The sequence below is a fragment of the Patagioenas fasciata genome, chromosome 4, assembly GCF_037038585.1.
Source record: "Patagioenas fasciata isolate bPatFas1 chromosome 4, bPatFas1.hap1, whole genome shotgun sequence".
Lineage (NCBI taxonomy): Eukaryota > Metazoa > Chordata > Aves > Columbiformes > Columbidae > Patagioenas > Patagioenas fasciata.
In genome coordinates, this window is record NC_092523.1 from 18459861 (window position 1) to 18483198 (window position 23338).

The 23338-nt window shown below is 35.4% G+C and overlaps 1 protein-coding gene across 15 annotated transcripts in view; it reads left to right on the plus strand.

Moving 5' to 3' along the window:
* Positions 1–23338, plus strand: part of SLIT2 (slit guidance ligand 2) — a 263667-nt gene that overhangs the window by 146422 nt on the left and 93907 nt on the right. For all 15 annotated transcript variants that reach the window (XM_071807351.1, XM_071807349.1, XM_071807352.1 and 12 more), the window contains 3 exons: positions 7025–7096; positions 17609–17680; positions 21491–21562. In XM_071807351.1, the coding sequence (XP_071663452.1) occupies positions 7025–7096; positions 17609–17680; positions 21491–21562 (216 nt within the window). The remainder of the gene's footprint in view (positions 1–7024; positions 7097–17608; positions 17681–21490; positions 21563–23338) is intronic.

Sequence of the window (23338 nt, forward strand, 5' to 3'; positions counted from 1 at the left end):
TGTCATGTTGCAGCATGCTCTTGCCCTGTGGGAGCTCAGGTTTTACCACTGCTGTCTGCAGTGCCTCCCAGTGAGGCAGAGTACTTAGCTTTCCATAACATCAAAACCAGGAGAATACAAAATAGCTCTTGCAAACCTTCCTCTGCAATAGTTCCAAGGTTTTAGATGGCATGACTTATTAAGGTGACTGTGGCTGGAAGAGTGACTCCGGCCATGCAAAATCTTGTAGTCATTGGAATGAAGTCCAGAGTCCAGTGAGTAGCATGTACCGGTTCACATTCACAGTGTCTCTCTGAAAAGAGCTCCTTAATCAACAAGTAGTGTCTGTCTTCTCCCTGCCACCTAAATTTCTGTACTTTTTAAGGTGTTTTTTAAGGTATTTAAGGGCTACGAAGCTGGTGAAGGATTTGGAGAGGAACTCGTATGAGGAATGACTAGAGTCACTTGGTTTGTTCAGCTTGGAGAAGAAGAGACTAAGAGGAGACCTCATCATGGTCTACAGCTTGCTCACAAGGGGAGGAGGAGGGGCAGGAGCCAAACTCTTCTCTTTAGTGACCAACAACAGAACCCGAGGGAATGGCAGGAAGATGTGCCAGGGTAGGTTCAGGTTGGACATTAGGAAAAGGTTCTTCACCCAGAGGGTGGTGGAGCACTGGAACAGGCTCCCCAGTTTGGTGTCACAGCCCCAAGCCTGACAGTGTTCAGAAGAGACCAGACAACAGCCTCAGACACATGGTGTGAACTGTGGGGTTGTCATATGTAGGGACAGGAGTTGGACTCGATGATCCTTGTGGGTCACTTCCAATTTGGGACGTTCTATGATTATAAGGTTCTACTCAAATACAGGTATGTTGTAGGAACACTGAACAGTACTAAGGAAAAAGTAAATAATATTGAAAATGCCTGAAAAGGAGAGAACCATTTGATATTAATAAATTAATTGTTTAGTTAGTTTTATTATTTTTGGATAAATATCTAATTGATACTTAGGTTCATAAAAATAAGCTGTTACTAAGCTGTTATTGTTCCACCAAAATCATCCAGTTTGATGAGATGATCATTGTAGTTCAACTTTCCAGTTGAATTGTTCTAAAATAGTTTATTTTTTGTTTGTATTTTTTGTGGGTTTTTTTTCTTCTCTTTAACTACCTTTCTATTCCAAGTGAAAATCCCCACATCCATATTCATATATTTGATTTTCAGAAAAAGAATTTAAAGAAATTCTCATTCAGTTTATTTATTCAAATGTCGCATAATCTCATTATCTATGATAGTTTGCCACTCTGTATGGACATGGGAGATTTCATGCAGAATATAGTTAGCTAATGTTAAAACTATTGTTTTCCAGTAAGAGAGAACTACTAAACAAGGCTTACTTTATTTGTGTCAGATATATTTAAATAATTATTAAGAATGCTGATCATAGAATAGCCACCTTCTGAGCTGTTTTTGTGAACTGGCGTTAATAAAATGGTATGTATTCATTACTTAGTTTGACTCAGTATTTCTGCCTGTTCCTTAAAAAATCAGGGCACATTACTCATTCCCAGTACTCAGTATTTTACAAAGTAGAGAATGGCAGTATAGATTTATGATATCACTGGTCAGACACAGAGGGAGGTTAAACCGTAGAGGAAAATAAAATTACAAGTAATTAAATTTACAAGCAGGTTTGCCATCTTCAAAAGATTTATTGTTTCAGAATGAACAATGGTTTTAGCCACACAAGAAAACTGTAATACAACCTTAACAGCATATGATATATATATTATATGTGGTGTTTCAATTTATATAATTAAAAATTTAGCACTCTTTTTTAAGGGTAAATGGGATATTCAACTGGGAACCGTACATGGTAATAAAATAGCTGCAATGCAGTACTGTCTGCATTTTTTAAGAGCTGAAGCACTCTATCAGGCTCATTAATATCAGGTTATCTGAGGGCTTTATCCTCAGATAAAAAAGCAGCAGCCTATATAAGTTTTTGAGGTTTTCTGTGGGAATAGGTTATTATATTCTAGTGGTATGAATTTCAAATGTTAACAGGATTCTGAGTTGTTTCTTTTTTTTTCCTGATACTTCTATCTACTAACCAGTATATATGTTAAGTAGAAATGTACCATTTCCATCCTGCACTTCAGAAGGATTCAGTAATAGCAAGGTTTTGACAAGTTCTATCTGCTATTTCTACAAAACATGATGCATTATGACTACTAATGTATTCGGCGTGGGGAGCTGATTTTTGGGGGGATGGTGGGAGAGGAGATTTTATTTTTATTTATTATTATATTTTTCTTATTGCATTGGTTTGTGAAATACAGAAATCAACATTCTTTCAGACATGATTTGAAATCAGACAAGTTCTACTGTAGTGTAATTGAAAGTATCAGAATTAAATCCTTAATCTTTGGAAATCAGTTCAAAAGCTGAGGCATGTGTGATTATCAGTATACAGTGCCTGTAAATTGCTTTGACCTGGTTTGTTTAAGATTATTTTTTTATGTAAGCACAATAATTCCAGGATTTACTTGATCACAAATCTTAGAGACTCTGTAGTATTTCTCTGGTTTTATTGCAGAATTTGAATAATTGGATAGACTACATTAATTAATAAAAAAAAAAAAAAAAAAGAACATATTTAGTCGCCAATTTAGAAAGACACACCTGACATTCTGTGGGGAAAAGAAATATGTGGATGTTTTTTTAAAGAATCACTATAGTTGGACCAAGAATTCAGAAATCTTTGTGCGTTTCCCTCTGTGTATCTTCGTTTAGGGTGGGATTCAGCTGGGTTGGGTAAAACTATTTGCTTTTCTTTTTTGTGGTTTTGAGAAAATGCCATTTCAGTCAGAATATTACAACTCAGAAGAATGATGTATACTCACCTTAAACATATCTAAAACAAACCACTACAAACAGGGCAGTGCAGTTGCCATCTAGCACAGCAGAGGTGCTTACCTGGGCCTTCTCTGAGAAGAGTCTCTTTGAGCTGCTGCCAGCCTAACTTACCCAGATGGCTTTTTGTTTGAAAATCTATTTAACCCAAATATCACTGTGCCACCTTTTTGGCTTGAGGACATCTCAAACTAAAAGAGACTGAAGTTATATATGGCAGCAGTGCTGGCCCTGAGCATGGGTTTTGTGATGTATAAGTGGGGAGGTGCATTGAAGGTGCTCTGCCAGCCAGTGAATGAGATGAATTAAAGCCCACCAAGTTCTACTAAGGAATTTTCTTGAAAGGTCAATGTCTAAGGTATTCCACTTCAGACTTAATAATTTGGGATATATTTCTCTAGGAATTATATTATAGAGTCAAGAACAATTTAGTTGAAAGAACAACTAGAATCTGTGTAAAGATTAATCAAAACATCTTACTTTAGAGCAGGAGTGTCAGACTCATTTTCACCGGGGGCCACATCAGCCTCATGGTGGCCTTCAAAGGGCTGAATGTAATTTCAGGACTGTGTAAATGTAAACTACTCCTACATTTATCCAATGAAAGTATTTGGTCACATTGCTGGTTTCAGATGTGAAGACAGGTTCACACCTCTTTTGGAAATAAAAATTTATTCTTATAAAAGTGGGATGTTCTGTTGTTTAGTGGCCTAAATTTTATTGGAATGCTTAGACCTTTTTTTCATTTTAGAGATGCCAAGTGCCATCTTACTTAATACTCAGTATTCAACTGCTGCCTTTTTGAATTGGGAGGTAAAGATCACACAGTTATTATTGAAGTAAAAAATGATGATCAGATTGAAAATGAGGTTTGCACCTTTCTTCACTGCAGAGTATAAGCTGCAAAGTCAAACCAGTGTAACATGGTGACTTGCAGAATTGTCTGGTTTTATCTACAAAATAGATTTTTGCCCTATTTCCCCAGAAAGTCATAGTGCATCCTGTGCTTCTTGTGACCTTCTTTTTTGTGAGCAATTTAAAAATTGCAGTGAAATGAGTTAAAATTTCATTTAAAAAGACCGCACATCAACTTCTTACTGAGTCCTAGATCTGCAGTGTGAAATATAGGTGTAATTTGTTCAAGAAGTTGAATATTTGTTTAAGCCCCTTAAGGTTTTTATAAGGAAACCTTTTTAGACAGAGCAGATGAAAACTTGAAATGGTCAATAAATTATTACTAAAAACTTTCCTGCTATAAGTAGGCATAAATTGCATGTTGAAAATCATGGATTTTGTAAGTGTTAGAATTTTTGAATGGAGAAATGGATTAATAACTTACACTTCTGTTATGTACAAAGTTTCAAGAAATGTTGCAAACCAGCAGATGCATTGCAAAAAAAAATTATCTTGGAAAACAACGTTTGCCAACCTTCCTTACTTCTCCATGTTTAGAGAGATGCTTTAGACAGTGCCTTGCACAGGAAGACTGAGAACCTTTTCAATCAAGCAAGTTTACATTTCAACAGGGAACACTCTACTTTAATCTGCCTGAGCCTGTGGTACATGGAAATTATGTTGAGTGTGTGCCGCCAGAGGTAAATCTAGTGTGTGATTAGTTAGTCTGCTGTCTTTTGCACATGTATACACACAGGCATACATATGCACACATACAGTCTCAGTGTATTGTTTATTGAGGAACCTGACTCAGTAGCTGTTACTTCTACATTTTTGCATTTGTGCAAAGATTTGCATTTTGTCAAGGAAAAGAAGATTTTGACCATTGGTATTTTTATTAGATCTTAAAAAGATAATTTACTTATTGTCTCAGTCTTGTTCATCTTCCACTTTTTTAATTATATAAAACAGTGAATGATGGTATTCTTATTAACTGTCGTAAAAAACATAATGCACCATTACCTCCTGCAGTATATATTTATGAGTATGGCAGTAGTTAACATATATATACATATATCTGTATTATAAACTAATCGTTGATCATGGTACAAATCACTACTGCTAACTTAACCACTTTATGCCAAGTTTTTATATAGGTAAAATATATTATTCAATTAAACAGAAGTGTAAATATAGATACTGTTTATACTTTTAATGGAAATTTTTGAAGGAAGTAGACTGTTAAATCATGTTACCGTAACAAATGCTGAAGGCTGCTTTTTCATTCATTGCCATTGAATTTATTGTCAGAGCAGTGCAGTCATATCCCATTTTGAGATTACTTAGGTGACTTGAAAATTAAATCACAACTCACAGATTCTCTTTTTACACACACTGTTAATAATAGTAAAATTTGGTCTAGTTTTAAATATACTTCACAGAATATTACAGTGCAGTTAGGTGCATGAACTATGAAAGATTTAGTAAACAGAATGTGATTTTCCATAAATTACCATTGAATTGGGTAAAACAAAGTTGCTTTCAATGTTTGTAGAATTATTTTCAAAAGAATTATATTGATACAAATTTTGCAAGACTCAGGCAGCGTGGGTTTTTATAAAGTCCTCAAATTATTTTCTTTCCATTGATAAATCTGAAAGAGATCTCCAGGAGTTATTACTAATACAGAAACATGAGCTCATGCTAGATTGTCTTTTAGGGAAAGTATATGTCAAAAGCATGACTGTTTATGTCTAATCAACTAAATCATTCTTGCTTATTCACTTCATCTGAACTAGTTCTGTTATTTCTATGCACCATTTTGCAATGTTTCTCCTGAAAGCTGTCTCTGAAGAGGTCATCTAAAAGATGCCTGTAAAAGGCAAGACACTGTGCAACCTTACTTCTCCTGTTAGGGATGGGAGTGCATTTCATGTGCTTCTGGAGTGAAGGTCCTGATTTTGTTTCACCAAAATGAAATCTAGTTCTGCTCTGCAGACTGGCTGAAAATTCTAGTATGGGCACAGCCTGTATGCACCTGATTTGTTTCTAAATTTTATTCAGGTGCTCTAGCAAGGTTCTCCATGTAATTTCATGTGTTCCAGTGGATAAGTTTTCTATAGATATATGCGTCTCTGAAGGCCTTCAAAAGAAGATCTGATTTCATAATTTGAGGCTACAAGATAGAAAGGTCCCTTTGAAGGCCTTCAGACATTTGTAAACTGTGGGTGCGGCAGATACATTTGGTCCAGGGTGGCAAACTGTAGTCTGAATTGAAACCTTCAACCTGCGTACAGGGTAGATAACACAATAATGACTTTAAACTACTGATTATGTCCTGTAGCACTGAATTACTTTTTAATGTGGTTTAGCATATGTGAAAAACCCTGGATTCTGGGGTTTTTTTCAGTGTTGGGGATTTCTTTGCTGTGTCATCTGCTGCTTTCTTTACTTCAGTTCTCTAGGTTTCATTTCCAATATGGAACTGTGAAGACCACAAATATTTCTGAATTTCAGAAAAGGGATTGGTCATACTGATAGCAAAAAAAGAACCAACCAACCAACCAACCAACCAACAACAACAACAACAACAACACAAACAACACTAATATTTCTCTTTTAGAAAATATACTAAGTTCAGACAACCTACTACAACTGATCAGGCTGGGATTTTGGGGAAGAGCATTAGGTATCTGCCGCAGGATGGTATTCAATGCCTTCTTTTAAAATATATGGTGCTTGTCACTCTGAAACAAAATTCAGAAACCGGGTCGTCTCAGACAATACACAGCTTGATAGTTGTTTCTCAGTAGCTCACTACTCATTCTTTTTGCTTATTTTCAGTTTTCCTTGCATAAAGCTGAACATGCTATCAAATGTTTGATGTCATAGGTTTGGAATGGGTTGAAAAGTAAAATCAGTTTGTTTAAAATTAAATCAGTTTGGCCTTCATTGTTAAATTATATAATGCTTCTGCTTTTTGTTTGGCATATGTATTGCTGTTTTGTAAAGGATCTACTTAGTGCAACACAGATAAACTAATTTGAGTATTATTGCTGCTTCTTTTTCTTCAATTACAAATCAGTTAAGGTAATACAATAAGTTTCATTGGAAACATTGACTGAACTGTAATGGCTGAAATTACTTCCTTATACGTTCTTTTTGTTATACACACAAAGAAATATATATGGCAGATTTTAAGTTTAATTTAATTTGTTTGTCTGTTTGTTTTTAGCGATCTGAGTGAAAATCAGATTCAAGCGATACCAAGAAAGGCATTTCGAGGAGCAGTAGACATAAAAAATCTGTAAGCTTTTCCTTCTTCTTGCATATATTCTGATGGTAATGCTTTGTCAATACAATGTCTTTTTTTTACCAGATGTCTTTTTCCTATGTACTTTTATAGGTGCTAAAGTAATCTCTGCATAAAAACAATAGTTACCATTTGTTTTGTCAGAATGCTTTAATATAAACTAAGCATTCTAAAATTACCTTGTATGAAATCTAAAACATGGAGATGGAGTTGAATACAGCAAGGTGTTACAACTATTTGCTTATGGTAACCTGAGTTTAATATTTGAATGTCAGTTTTTTTTAAATTTTTCATTGTTTCATGTGGAAAAAAATTATTTTGCCTTGGGTCTAAGAGTTTGCCTTTTGTTGGCTTGTATAAAAGAAAGAAAAATCATGCTATTATCTAGTTTTGCTAGCATATATTTTTGTACTTGTGTGACTACTTTTCTTAAGCAGTTTTCTTCTGTGGTAAAATGAGTCTTTTGGAAAAGATAGATACTCACTTTTCTGGAGACAGTGTCTCTGAAGTTCATGGGCACATTTTGGATTCTTATGGCTTCTGAATGTGGAAATATGTGAATTTCAAGACAAAAGAAAGCAGTGACATTTCGACTTTCTGTTTAGAGTGGTAGATCAGTTTAGCGGACTGAAAGAGCTGAATGACCTGAATCCTGTGATGAACTTGTAGGAAATGTAAGGTCATGCTCTTAAAAGCTATTACCCCTGCTGTAAGCTGAAGACTCATCACTTATAAAGAAGCAGCGAAGACAGAGGGCGCACACTACCAGATTCCAGAAAGATTACGGAGCTGCCAGTGTGATGCAGCTGTAAAAAATATATAGTTGTTATCTTATGTGGCATCAATAAAAACAAGGAATTATTAGGCCATTGTATGAGTTTTTCATGTAATTTCTATTGGAATACTTTTTAGTAGTTTAAGTTGCCAATGTTAAAAGAAAGATGAACTTTCTAGTTCTATTACTTTGAAAATGGAGCGTTCAGTGATTTAAAAGGGGACAACGTGATGTCGTATGTCCAGGAAGAGAGGATGGAACAGGAAACCCTTGGCATTTCTGCCTTCCTGTGATGGACTCCACTTCCTTCTGCTGCCTGCAGCATACACATGAATTAGTTAGGAGGATGGTTTTTTCGAAGATTTAGCAGAATGCCCGGGAGTTTGACCCACTTGATATGATATTTAGGAATTTTGAAGATGTTTTTGTTTAACCATGTTTATGATATGGTTCTTCCGAACAGTGAAATCCTACCACATCTCAGGGGAAAAACTATTATGTTCAAAGTAACTTTGTTAGTTTGTTTATTTGAAGTTTTATGAGTTTTTACTCAGAATTGATCCCATCATTGTTCCTGGTTTAAAAAAAGCTTGGCTACAAAGAGAAGCCTAGATTTTTCTGCATGGTCTTTTACATTTGAAAATTAATACAGCTACGGAAAGGAACTTTGATAATAAAAATAACAGAATCATTGAGAATCTTTTAGTGACAGAACAGTATTTTAGATTGTAGTAAGTATACTAATATAAGTATATTGTGAGATAGCTCCAGTCAGAAACTGAATTAGGATGCTAATCTTTATCTAAAGTAATATTTATCTCTTGGTGTGTATTTTGAAGGTAAGGATCCTGAATAATGTCTAAATTTGTGTAAAACAGTAGAGCTGACCTTTAAAGCCTTTCTCCTTTGGGAGATAATTAACAAAACTATTCATAAATCCCATAGCATTGCCACAAAGCCTAAATCCTTTCTGTGGCACATAGCTGTTTATTGTGATAGTATAAACACTATAGATATTTCATTTATTGATCATCCCAGGGAAAACAAACAAAACACCAAAAGCCTAATCTGAAATCTTTACAATCCCACTACAATTGAAAATACTAAGAAACACATTTCTATGTCTTGTAAATGCTACCTGTGCTCCTATAAGGAAGAACACCTTATATTGCGTGATGTATCAGAAAGATGAGTGAGGATGAATTTGGTGGATTCTAGCACACCATTTATGTAATGAGATCAGGCCATTTTACCTTTCCAGAAGCTTAGGCAAGAAGGAGATCTGAACCCTAGCCTTGGGCATCACACTTAGAGAAGAGTGATGGCAAGAATTTTACAATTTTCATTTCATTGTTCAAGAAAATTAAGGAGACAATTGATAAGTGATAGGTATAGAAAGCATCATTTTGCAAACAAAGGAAACTATGAAGTGAACTACCTGAAAGGAGGTTGTAGCGAGGTGGCTTTCAGTCTCTTTTCCCAGGATGAGAGGAAACACCCTGACGTTGCACCAAGGGAGATTTAGATTGGATATTAGAAAAATTTCGTCACTGAAAGGGTTGTCAGGCATTGGAACAGGCTGCCCAGGGAAGTGGCTGAGGCACCATCTCCAGAGGTATTTAAAAGACATGTAGATATAGTGCTTAGGGACATGGTTTAGTGTTGGATTTGGCTGTGTTAGGTTTATGGTTGTGTTCAATGACCTTAAAGATCTTTTCCAATGTAAATGATTCTATGAAGGAATTTAGTGTCTATTGGATGATTAACCAAAGGTCCGGGAACCAAATAGTTGTATATACTTAGAGAGAACTATTATAAACAGAATTCAATATTTATTCTGATTGTGGCATTTCTTCTGAAATTGCCCAGTAGTTGAGCATTATGTTAAAGATGTTAACCAAACTTATGGGAGAGATAGGTGGAGGTACAAAGAGTAAAGAAACCTGTATTAGAACATGTAAATTCAAGATTTGCTTTTTGTAACAACATTAATTACATCACTTTCAATGTAAATTTTAGAGACTTTTTTAATGCAGTGATTGGTAACCAACCCGTACAGTAGCTCTATGCTGTTTCAAAGGCAGTTAGGAAATCTCACAGAACTTCACCTAATTACATTTTTTATGTTCCTGAATGGAGACTCACCATTCTCTCACTCGCCCTAAATACTTCCCCATCCAAATCAGGAGTTGAAATATTTTGGAAAACATCTTACTCTATGTTCTTCTAGGCTTCATAAATCAAAGGGATCGGATTATCTGAAGAAAATTGCTTCCTTTAGGGTTTATGCTACCACTATGATTTTTTTATTTCCTTCTAAGATGTTAGCTCTAGAGTTCTCTTGATGTTTCTCAGAAGAAGCTGCCTAGTTTCCTTAAAGTGTGGTCATGATGTTTCCTTTCTGGATGATTTCTTAATAATGTTCATAGTATGGATTCTGTAGAATATAAAAGCAAAATGGCAAGACGTTATGAGAATTGGCAACCTGCCACACGCTCATAATGAAAAGAACAAAAAAATCTCTGAAAAACCATCAGACCCGAAAAATGTACTTTATATCTAATTGGAATTTTCAGTTTTCCAACTTTTTTCTTGCCCTTTGTCTTACAACTATGAGTCTGGCTCTGTCTATATCCTCCATTTAGGCAGTTGTAAGCACCAGTAAGATCCCCCATTCATCCTCTAATCTTAAGGCTGAACAAATGCAGTCCTTGTAGACTCTCCATGAATGTCACCTCCTCCAGCCTTGGTGGCTCTGGTTGGACTCAGCCCAGCATGTCAGTGTTTGACTTCTACTAGGGAGGCTGAGACCAGATGCACAACTCAGGTGCCATCTCACAAATGCCATAAAAAGCATTGCGTTTTCACTCTCACCAGTACAGCCCAATTGCTGGTAATAAGTTCTTCACAAGTGACAAAGAATGAAGGAAGCTTATGTTGTGCAGATTCCCCAGACTGGAAGCCCATTATCCAGTATTTTCACAGTTCAAATGTAGGAAAAAAATTTGCTGTGCTGTTTCAAAGTCTTGATTTTCCTGTTCAAGGGCAATCATTTGAAGAATAATCCACTTTTAGTATAGTTGCTGATCTGGCAATTGAGAGAAATTAGGGTGCAAATTCTGGAAATATGGTTCTGAAAGTTACTCCTTACTTAGTACTTTTTCAAGGAGAAAAATATGCACCGAGAAGTTAAGTTCTTCAGAGATCACAGTGGCACCCACTCTTTTTTTAAAAATAAATAGAAATTATCATATAAATTGGAAATTAAATACAGATTTTTTTAATATACGTGTTAATTATAGCTTCATAACCCTCCATGGTGAAACAGTACTCACACTTGATGTGAAATGTGGGAACTTTATTTGTATTTAAAATGGTAAGAAATTGCTTTAGCTGCCCAGATCATAAGCTTGGATGGGTTGTTTCTTGAATCTGGTTACTAGGAAGAAAAGTAACTGGACTTAAATAGCAAATAAACATGAAACACCACTGAGCAATATTGCTATGCTGAGTTTTTGAGGAGCAGGTTTTGGTCCCTGCTCTGATGATTTTGATAAAATTATGTTATGACATTTCTGGTTTTAGTATATAAAATTTTCTAAGATTCAAACTTTCTCTTCTGCTGTGTAATTGATATTTGGCAGAGGATGGAAGGGAATACACCAACATCATGGCAGACTTATGCTAAATCTGTGCAATATCAATACCAAAAACAGGAAGGAAAGTTTTCATCATATCTCCTGCAAGTATCTTGTGCCTTGTTTTTCTTGTCATAATCTGATCTAATTACCCTGTTTTTCAGTGCCTTGGTGTTCATTCAGTTCAATTTTTTTCCCAGCAAGTGGGGAACCCTGTAACTCTCACCCCAAGGATAAAGGCTGCAGGGCCATGTATTAGCTTCACAGATTAAATTGCCTGGGAATATAGAGAATTAGTGGAGAAACAGGCATCAGCATCCACGCTCAGTCCTTCCCGCTACACTAACTTTTGTCCAAAACATTGATTAATTTTACTTGGTTTTATCCTGATGCATCTTTTATGCCTATTGTGAAAGATTTAAAACTGGCATTTTCACTAAAGGCATGACCGAATTTTGTATTAATCTTCATTGACAATGATTGGACATTTTTTTAAGTTCAATTTTATTAGCAGATGAAAACCACAGAATCCTCCAACCTGGCCAGGTCTCACTGAATGGCAGCACAGCCTTCTGGTGTGTCTGCCCTTCCTCCCAGTTTGGTATCATTAGCAAAGTTGCTGAGGGTGCACTCAGTCACTTCATCCAGGTCATTGATAAACAGGTTGAACAGGACTGGACCTAATACTGACCCCTGGGAAACCCTACTAACTACAGGCCTCTGACCAGACTCTGCACCATTGATCACAACCCTCTGAGCTTTGCCATCCAGCCAGTTCATGATCCATCTCACCGTGCATTCATCCAGCCCACACTTCCTGAGCTTGCCTATGAGGATGTTGTGAGAGATGGTGTCAGAAGCCTTGCTGAAGTTGAAGTAGACAAAGTCCACGGCTCTTCCCTCATCTAACCAGCCAGTCATACCATCATAGAAGGCTATCAGGTTGGCCAAACGTGATTTCCCTTTGGTGAATCCATGCTGACTACTCCTGATACTTACACAAAGTTTTACATGTTGTCTGAGTTTACGCTAATGAAAAATGTGGCCTATGCTTTTACTAGAAAAAGTACCAAATGTTGCTGTGGTTTATGTAGTTTCCCGTAGATTTTTCTGTGATAATACAAAGTAAATTGGAGTAGATTGACTTGAACTGAGTTAGTAAATTCTGCTGCAGGAGGATTTGGATTGAGTCTTATCTTTACATTTTATGTGGCTATGTCAAGTACTAAGAATAATGGAAATCCTCTTTGAGGATTTGAATTTTAAAGAAAAGTAATTCATACTCCTGTTTAGTGTTCAAGTGTCATGAAGAAGTTAATTGGACTCTCAGCAGCCTTTAGGCCCTTTTGTATCTACACTACTTCGGAAAGTGACACTGCCTCTGCTTTACTGAACAAGATGGCGTAATGATGCCAAGGAGACTTGCAAGGAGGTTTGTTGCTATGTAGAGTAATTAAGTAAAAATTGTTCAACAGATAGAGATTTTCTAATTAATATTTAAATAAACCACTCTAACAGAACTTTCGTGGGATATGTCCTTAATATGGCTTCTGTATAGAAGGACAGAACAGGAATACATTTTCTTCCCCATTGTAATGATCTTGATGTTGTTTGTCATCTAGTTGTGAAATTGCATTATTTCTGGGAAGTCACACCAATGTGATAGTATCTTTGCATCCCATAACCTACAGATTGTTCATTCTGTGCTCATCTTCCTTTCCATAGCATCTTATAGTTTAATTTTGACCTTTTTTTTCTTTTTTTTTTTTTTTTTTAATTTTTGATCCTGGAAAATACTTGTGGCCTTAGCCAAGTAGAGTGCTAGATAATTTTAAGAGGATAGAGAGCCAATGAACTATGATCTTTCTCTCATTTATTCTAGTTTATTCAGTAAGTATGCCTTGCTTGGAAGTATTTGTAAGTCTTGCTTTTTAATTTTGGGATAAAAGAAAAAGGTTAATCATTTGCTATATTGTGTGTGCTGGGAAAAACAAAAGTATTAATTCAAAGTATTTTACAGTGAAAATCTAGCGAAAACCACAATGAACTACGTTAGCAAAATAAACATCAAGTAGGAAAAAACCACTTGACTTTCAAATGAAAGAATAATCCAATAAATAGTAATGGACACAGGAAACAAGCAGTTCTCTGAAGTTTGATAGAAACTTAAAATAAATTCTTACATGATTTTGTTACATCTGTCTCAACTAATGCCTCTGAAATTATTGATTCCTCTTGAAATTGATAAGGGAATTGAGAAACAGGAAACATAACTCAGTTCTGTTGTAAAAATACAAAGAGACATTAAAAACAGTGACTGTTCCCAAAAATTATATTGCAGTGATAAATAATGCACACTCTGTTCTTTTTCCAAAGAAAAATTTTACTGATACGAAATCCAGCATACAATGTACTAAAACTAGAAACATTTTCTAAATGTTTTACTGGGGAGGAGGCTACTGTAGGGATCTAGAAAGGCTTCTAACTTTTTCTGATGACTTCTTAAACAATTTTTACTGTTAAGTTGATGAACTAAGAGAATGTAATAGTTTCTGAACAAAGGGAGAGAAAGTAAAGCTGTGTGGTGCCTGTTGGATGGGACCACAACTTATCCTCAAGCTGTGAAGAACAGGAGAGCAAAGCAGACAGACTGAATGGAATTGTCCAAAATTTTAATGCAGCCTCTTAGAATGAGTAAAGAAGGTTTTCTGTCAGAGTTGGATACCATTTTTTTTCAGTATGCAGGCAGTAGGTTTCAAATGTATGCAACATCTTCTGTTAGTCATTAAATGCTCTTCTTGTGGGATAATATTTTTAGATATTCGTTTACCATTATCTGGTAGACAACATATGCTAAAAGGGAAGAAAATACAAGTTAGCAACATGTTTCTACAGTGTAAGATGCCTCAGCAAAAGAAATAGATAAAAACCATTTTAAAGCAAACATTTTCTTCTTAGTTGAATGTTTTTTATTTAGTTCTGTCTAGTTCTTATACCTGAACTCGCATAAACTTCAACAGTTTAAATAAGAGTAGATTAGTAAGTATATGAAATACCCAGGTAATGCAGATAGGGGTGCAAAACCTAATGAAGTCTTTGCAACAAAGGAAAGATTTTGAGTGTAACAGCTGTTTTAAGTGATTTGATGAGCTTCGCAGGCGTGGTGCTGCCTAAGGTAATCAGCTGCTGTATGGAAGGGGGAGCAGAAAGGAAAGTATAGGAATAAAGGAAGTTTTTCTAAAGGGTGGAGAGATCCCACTTAAAAAAGACCCAACCTGGACATGGGCGGGAAGATGCTGACGGAAAAACTGGGGAGAGGGGAAGCATGAGAATGGGTCTGAATTGCCAGTTCATGTCCAATCAACTTCTGTTCTCAGGATGTTTTAATAATTTGAAAAGAAGCTCTCGGGGGGGGAGGAGGAAGGGCTTTCTAAAATCGAGTTAGGATTATTGGTATGCTCAATAACTTAATGGTGAGAAAAGTTTCATTATAGTATTGTAGGTTTTAATGTGTTGTTTTCAAAGTCATCATGCTAAAAACAAGTTATAAAGCCTAATCTAAAATGAGAGATGTGCTTTCTTTTCTCTAGTATTCTTGCTTGTGTCTGAAGTCGTAGCATTCTCACTACTTGCAGTCAGCAACCAGTCTTGTCCAAAAAACCTCAGACTGCTTCAATATATCCATTAGAGGGACGTCATAAGTTGTGATGTACTGGTTGTGAAATATTGTTTAACTTTCTGTTTGGATTATATATGCAGTGGATATCTCTACCTTAACACAAATACCATAAATTGCTATTCAAACCAGACACACGGTCTTCAGTGTCAGGAACCTTTTGTAGCTTAAAAATTATGTCATGCCAGTTGCGTGTGTCTGGTCATTTTATATCATGGCCATAACTGATGGAAGATCATCCAAATCATAAACAAGGTGATATCTTTCAAAGACAATAATTCATAAAACTGGGAAATATTTCTCTTTTCCCATCCTCAAAATTCCCTTCCCCTAAACTGAAACCAACTAATTAGTTCAGTGCAAACAAAGTAATCTTTCTGGTAAGAAGGCTGAAGTGAAAACAACTCACCCTTCACTAAGGTAGTGGTAATGATGACTCACTAGAGGAAGAAGTCCAGAAGTTTTCAGTTGCACCACAACTGCTGCCAGTCTAGTGGAAGAAATCTGCCTTTCAGTTTGTGTAGGACAAGATTTGCTCAAGTTCCTTCTCTACTGTTAAAAGATTTTCCTTTGTGTATAATATGAATGATTTAGAAGAAGCTGTGTCAGCACTGATTTATACATTGACAGCTAAGGATAATAAGATACGGGCAAACATACAGCTCACCCTTTTACAGATTAACCTGCAGACTGCATTAGGCAAATTTGATGACATTAAAAATTTTTTCCAATTTGTCTGGAAACAATTTCTCTTTTCTATTGTGTCGAGGGTAAGATTTCACGCCATTGTACTAATTTAAATAGCTTTGATAAATTGTTCAAGAGGTTAGAGAATTGTACTGTGTATATATTTTACCTCTGTAAAATAAAAAGGCTATTAACTTAATTGTTAAATGAAATTCATTAGTAAAAATTGAAGGAGCCTGAGAAAGTAGGTTTAAATATTCCAACACTGCAGCACTGGTGCTGTAACATTGCACCAAAATGATTAAAGATCATATTCAGGAAATGATAGTTTGCATTTAGCTTTCAGTACACAGAAACACAGACACTGTTACAGTTATGATGTTTTATTCCTGTGTAGTAGTAATTCAGATCAAAAATATGGCTGAAACTAGAAGAACTTTATAGAAGTTGGTACATTACATTCAACAGTGGGTATGATGATTTATTAATAAAGTAAAATGTTATCATAGATTCAGAAGAATCACAGAAAATGCTATAGTAAAAGCCTCATTAGCCCTGCTAGCTAATACATAATTGAAGACAGAAGGGCAGAGTTCATTTGTATTTTGTTCATTTTCTTAGTATTGTTCGCACACATTTACTCATATATATATTATCTGACACTGACAAGTTACGAGCTTGAAGAAGATCTTCTGATTGTTTAAAGTGAGGTTGTATCATCTTCGCTTTGCACATCGTGCCCTGAAATGCGTAAGACGTGGCAGTATTTACAGGAAAAGCTTTTATCAGCAGAGGAACTGGGATTTTGTATTTGCCTGGCTGTTAATTTCAGCAGACTTTTTAAATTGGGCAGTACGTACTGTATCAATGTTTTGAATTTAAAAGGTAATAATATTCTTCAAAAAAATGAATGTAAATTTTTCATAACTTAATACTTAGAGATTAATAATATATGGGATGGGTAGCTGAGTTTTATGTCCAGAATTCGAGTTCTCCATTACAACATCCTATCTGCATATAATTGCAGAGAGCACAAAATACATAGAAAACCACATACTGAAGGTTGCAGCAGAAATACTAGTTTTACTTCGAGCAGAATTAAAGGAGATAAGTAACCAAGTATGTAAAAACCTTGAACACTATGATTTCTATATGTAGAAATATTCTAGAAGGTAATTATTCTAAGTCCCCCCCCCAACATGCCTGCACCCCCCACCTTGTCCAGGCATGCATGCATGCAGAGAGACCCCTAAAAGTGGTGTCTCTCTCGCCAGTCCCTGCCGTGGCGGGTGGAATTAACATGCAGCTGGGCTGCTCTGATAAATGGATTCTGTTAGGTCACCGAGGGGATGCATGTGACATTAAGTGATTTACCGTCCTTTACCTTAATGAAATTGTTTCAGCAAGATGACGCTGAGAGCTTTTAATGGATAGCTTTTCTTGATGTAATGAAATTGCATTCCTTTGGCATTTAATATAAGGTGCAGTTATTATTTACTGGAGCTTTCCCAGCGCCGCTGTTTTGCGCAGACAGTTGAGAACAAAAAGGGATTTCTGTGGCAGCATCCAGGCCAGCATGCCGTCTGACGGTCTCGAGCATACGAGCTGATTTGCAAAAGCGTTTTGGGTTGCGTGGCCTCGCTCTGATGGCCCTTCGGGAGTCTTTTCTGGGCACCTCACGCTGCCAACGCTCGTCTCCCTTACAAATACCTTCCTAATCTGTTTAACAGGCAACTGGATTACAACCAGATCAGCTGTATTGAAGATGGGGCATTTAGAGCTCTGCGCGACCTGGAAGTGCTGTAAGTATTCCTGTATCTCTTACTTGTAGCAAGAGCTCCGTATCTAGGGAGTACTAATGTAAAAGCTTATCTACGAGCCGCAGCCTGGTGTCACGATTGTCTAGTGAAAAGATGTCTTAAAATAATCCACTGCAATGTGCTATACAACGGTCAAATGATGTGGAGAGGCAGAGGTATTCGTTTACTCTGAAGGACAGCCATTAAACACACACACACAAAAGGCAGATGGCATATGCTGTAAGAAAATAATATATTTCCTTTTGAAAGGGGGGAGCAGTATTAATGAATCCAGTTAATTTTGTAAATTATCCATCACTGTTGAAGTGCTCAACGTTTTCAGGATTGTCTTTGTTGTACACTCAGACATCAATTAAACTCTGTTTAAGGAACAATATACTATATGTATTTGGCAATCTGGATGTTTTCAAAGAGGCACTTTTCTATCAAACATTACTGTTATGTGTTAAGATGTTTAACCATGTGCACATTAAGTGTTGGGGTTTTTTTAAACATTTAAAAAAATATGTGTATAAACATATGTGTGTGTCAAAAAATATCTTTACCACTGAAGGTTACTATTGCAATACTCTTGCATACTTTTTCTTACTGTCTCAAAGTGGCCATCAGTGATGTTAAAGGTAACAAAATTATCATGAGTGACCTCTGACCCAACAATAGTTACTGTAATGAGCAAAGTGCCTCACTTCCCAAATAGTTTGAGGCACAGGACACATTCCTGAAATATTTTCGCTGTCACATTTTTTCTGGGCTTTCTGCATTAGGTGAGAGACTGTGTATCAGTCAGTTACTTCATGTTTATTTGAATCACGCTTGGTAAATCACAACACTTCGAAGGGCATGAGGAGTGGTTTTTGTTGGTTTTGGATATTTGTTTGTTTCTTTTAAGATTCTGAAGTAAATAAACTTCTTTGGCAATATATAGTCTCTATATGTCTAAGAAACTGAAGAATGTGTGAGCTGCTGGTGGTAAAGTTTTTTTATTATTTAGGTATAGTGGTATTACTTACAAGTGAATGGATCTTACAGCTAAATTTGATTTTTTTTAAAATGTTGTAATTATAGAATAACAAACCTACTGTTAACTTTCTGGTATAAAGCCATGTAAAATGTACTGTAGATTCAGTATTACAGCTAGTTGTGAAGTTGATGAATTGTTGGTTGTCTGTCAGTAAACCTGATGTTCTGTGAGATTTTTATCTTTGGAACTCATCAATATGACAAAATAAGTTTTCCAGTGATGGCTTAATCTGGTTACTGTGGTTTTTAATATAAGCCTTTCTTTACATGTGAAAGTATTAAATGTATATTTTTAAAAGGTCAAATATCTTCTGCATTTTTTAGTGCTTGCAGTTTTCAGTGTTCTAAGAAAGTCACCCTTGCCAGTTGAAGTCACTGGTAAAATATTCACATCAATTTCAATAAAAGCAAAAAAGGAAAAAAACCTGTTAACATAATAGTCTGCTGAAAAAGTAGGTAGTTAGAATTTTGTGAGTGAATATACATAGGATAGTGGCAGTGTTCAAATATACAACTAAATGTTCACTATCTTGAATTATGTTATGTGAGAAACAATGATGTAAAGATTAAGTTTTTGAAAAACAGAAATAGATATTTCAAACAATACTGAAGAGTTTGGTTTTAATTCAGACTCCTTTCCAACATGGCTTAAAGAATGAAAGATATGTAGATCAGATAATACTGTATATGTTAATTATTCTAAGCACATACGGTGTATATTACTTCGAACTACAAGTATAGGATAAAGCTTTTAAATAATCTTTGAAGTTACTTAGGTTGTAATCCTGCTTAGTGATAGTTTGGAACATTAGCCAAAGTAACAGGTCTTGTGTATTGGTGAAATAATTGCAGAATCTTAGAGGCTGTTAAAGGTAAAAAATCCACCCCAAATACAGACAATTCTGAAAGATTAAAGCAATTATAGGTGTAATCTTCCCTGTGATTTTTTTTTTTCCTTTTCCTTTCTCTCTCTCTTTTTTTTTTCTTTTTTTTTTTCTTTTTTTTTAAGAGAAAATCTGCTGTATTGAGGGAACAGTGACTATGGGAAAATACATAGTGCTGTTGTATTAAAAAAATTAAAGTATCAAAAAAATTAAAAAATGTCTTTCAGTTATCACAGTCTTTGCAATAGTATCTAACAGTGAAATCAAGTGTTTTCATCATTACACAGGAACAGTTAAGAAAATAATTTAATACCTTAGGTATCTCGTATGTCTAGTCCTGACACTTTTCTGTACCCTTACAAAAATAAATTAATAGCTCATGTATACAGAACAGCAAGGCAAACATCAAACATCAGAAGTTGAAAATTAAAATATTTGTAGATACATCTTTAAGCATCTAGCAGCTATGGAAATATGTATTGTTTTCCATTCCCATTGTTGAAAAGACGATTTTAAAACCTTGTAAAAAGTCATTCTGGGAAAATTATGAGAGCTGTCATTTATCCTGTAGACATTGTAAGAAAGTCTTTCCAGGATTTACTGATTGTCATTTATTCATTAAGGCGCCTTTTGTGGATATACTCACTTGGCCATTTTTTTGTTGTTTCATTTTTGTCCTATTTTGCAAAAGGGCATGATTCTCCCTTTTCCTCTTCTTTTGATTATTTTCCTCTTTGTTTATGTAGCCCTAAGGGCACACAGGGGAGATCCCTTATGCACGGTGAAGAAAACATTTAGGACATGGAATGAGTAAGCACAGAAAGGTAAAATGCAGCACATTGCACCAGTAATTAATTGCTTGTTTAATTTAGAGGTGTGTAGCCTGATTCACTTCAGGGTGCTGTCAATTTACCTTTCTATGTTTCAGCATCAGAGAGTACTTAAAAATGTATTCAAAATGAGCACAAACAAACAAACAAAAAAACCACAAAAGTAAACCACAAAAAAATAAAACACTTTTTGTTTCGAGACGATAAAAAAAGTTGTAAGTGGGAATTATTATTTATTAGTGTCACGGTTATGTGTTTAAAATCCCAGAGCACATTCTCCGTTCTGTTCGAAAGAGTAATTTCTAAGTCAAAACTGTAAATTCTATCACTTGTTTCCTTGTTCTGGAGTCAAGCTTGTTTGCATTTTATTTGCAGCCTAAAGGCAATATTTAACTGCAGGACTGTTCATAAAGTTTCATTATCTTTACAAGCTACATTTACTGAGTATGACAGGACTGTGCTAAGATTTGTTCCTATTTGAAGTTCCAGGCATCATGTCCAAAATTTAAATTTTTAGTTTGCTAAAATATTAACATCCCTGACTCCTCCCATTTTCTAGCAGAAGTTCTCCTATTATTCATGCAACTCTGCATCATCTGTAGCAACTCTGCTCCATATAAAACCTAACTGCAGCCCAGAGTTAAACTTCTCCTAAAATTCTTGAAAAAAAAAGGCTGATCTTGTCATTGTATTCTCTATCAAAAATATCAACTCTTGGAAGCTAGAGAGAGAAACCAGACTCCTAGAACGAAACAATTTTCTCTCTTTTTACATCGGGATGACAACCTTAGCTTGAATGCTGTACATGTTCTCAGCATTGGTGGAAGCTCAGTTACTAGAACCTTGAATGATTTAGGATTATTAATGAAATGAGCAAACCATAATGTTTTACTAGGCATTAAATAGGAAGATAAAATATATCTGAGAGCATAATTTTTTTTTCCTGATACCTGTCCCTAAAAACAGTACACCATGATCTTAATTAGCTACGCATTTTTAAAAAGTATAGCAAATTTGACATAACTAATGTGTTAATATACTTCTTCTTCACCTCACAGCACTCTCAACAATAACAACATCACTCGACTGTCTGTGGCAAGTTTCAACCATATGCCCAAACTCAGAACATTGTAAGTAGTCCCATTGAAACTGGCTGCCATTTTTTTTTTGTCCAGTATTTTATTTTTACCTCTTTCAAGTTTTGTCAGTGGTCTATAAATACGTATAGAGGTGAAGAAAGCACAAGCTCAATTAAAAAAATACTCAAGTATTATGAGGTTGACAATTGTTAAGTCTGTATGTGCATGTATGGCAGCTAATTCTGAAAGGCAAAGTGACCCCAAAATTGATCCTTGGGGATCAAGAGACAAAGAAACATTTGCATACTTTTTCATCAGCTTTTTTTAGGATATGGGAAGAGTAAGTCTGAAAATGATTTCATGGCCTTTACCCAATCAGATTTTCCATAGTGCTGTATTCAGTCACAGAAAAGCTTCACCTTCTAGCAAAAAAGATGGGGGTGGGCGGGATTCTCTTTTATGTGTTACAGCTGTATAAAGAAAGAAATTGATATTTTTTGAAAGTCAAAAATTTGTTTTACTTTGAGCTATTGAATGGGTCACTTTTCATTTAGGAACATGGAAGAATCTTTGATTGGCTGTCAGATGTGATAAATGGGAAATCTTTATGCTTTTATTACTGTACTGCTAGCAGACCTAATTAAACTAAACTGGCTCTCCAACATTCTTTGTAACATAAAATTATAGCATCATCCGATAGTGCCATTATAATTAAAGTTGTGTCAGCATTTACAATAAGGTCCCCATTTTTAGAGGTTATGACTTTCACAGAACACCACCTCAGGCTTCTAAAACAAAACACAGGGAAAAGAGTAGGTAAGCAAACGATACAGTTTGGAGTTATTTCTTTTATATCTTTATACTGAACTAAGAATAAATGCATATTGTGTTGAGTGGCAAAACCAGAAGATAGCAAGGTTTAGTCCTGAGATTCACTTTCAAAGAGGTTTTCCAGTGAAGTGGGAATCAAAACTGGATGAAACAGAGTTCAAGAGTAGCTCTTATTGTTGAAGAACTACTTTTACAAAGCCTATCCATTTTCTTTTAAGCATTTTGGGTTGCACAACTGTTTTGAAATCAGTGGGACTATTCACTTGAGTTTACATACCATTCCTAACTGAAGAAACTTCATGAAGGTGAGTAGTTCTGTTGTTTTCACAACAGAATTGTAACTACTCTTGTTTGGACAAATACAAGAGTACTTAAATCATGCCGAGCGTGGACTTTTGGTGGCCTCAGTTATATTTTAAGAATAGAATTTCATTCCATTCTTTCAAGTCTGAGACTTGAAAACATTAATGTCTATATCTCTTTCAAACCTCCAAATGCAGTTTATATTCTGAACCACAAATTACAGTGAATCAAATTAGCAACATTTACACTTTTTGGTAGGATTTTTCATCTTTTGAAAATTTACTTTAGAAAGAAAAGACAACAGATACACAGAGTCCTAGGTTATAGCTGTAACATCCCATTTTCAGTCAGAATATGCCTGTATAACCATATTGATTTCAGCAGCATTAGTTCTGATTTGCAGTGGTGTTGCTGCCTACAGCTGGCCACAGATTGCACTGAATGTGTGTGCTGTATTGTGAGCTATATTTGCAAAGCATCCACCCAAGAATTAGTAAGAGAAAATACATTGCCTTTAATTTCTAGTCATTTATGGGGGGCGAAGTGAGTTAGTGAAAAATCTTTTGTTTATGTAGGTTACACTTTCCATGTTTCTTCACAGATTTTTTTTTTTAATGGATTAATTAAATCCCTTGTCTAAATTCTGATTTTATTGCACTTCCTTTCCAGTTATTTAGTTAGGATTAACCACAT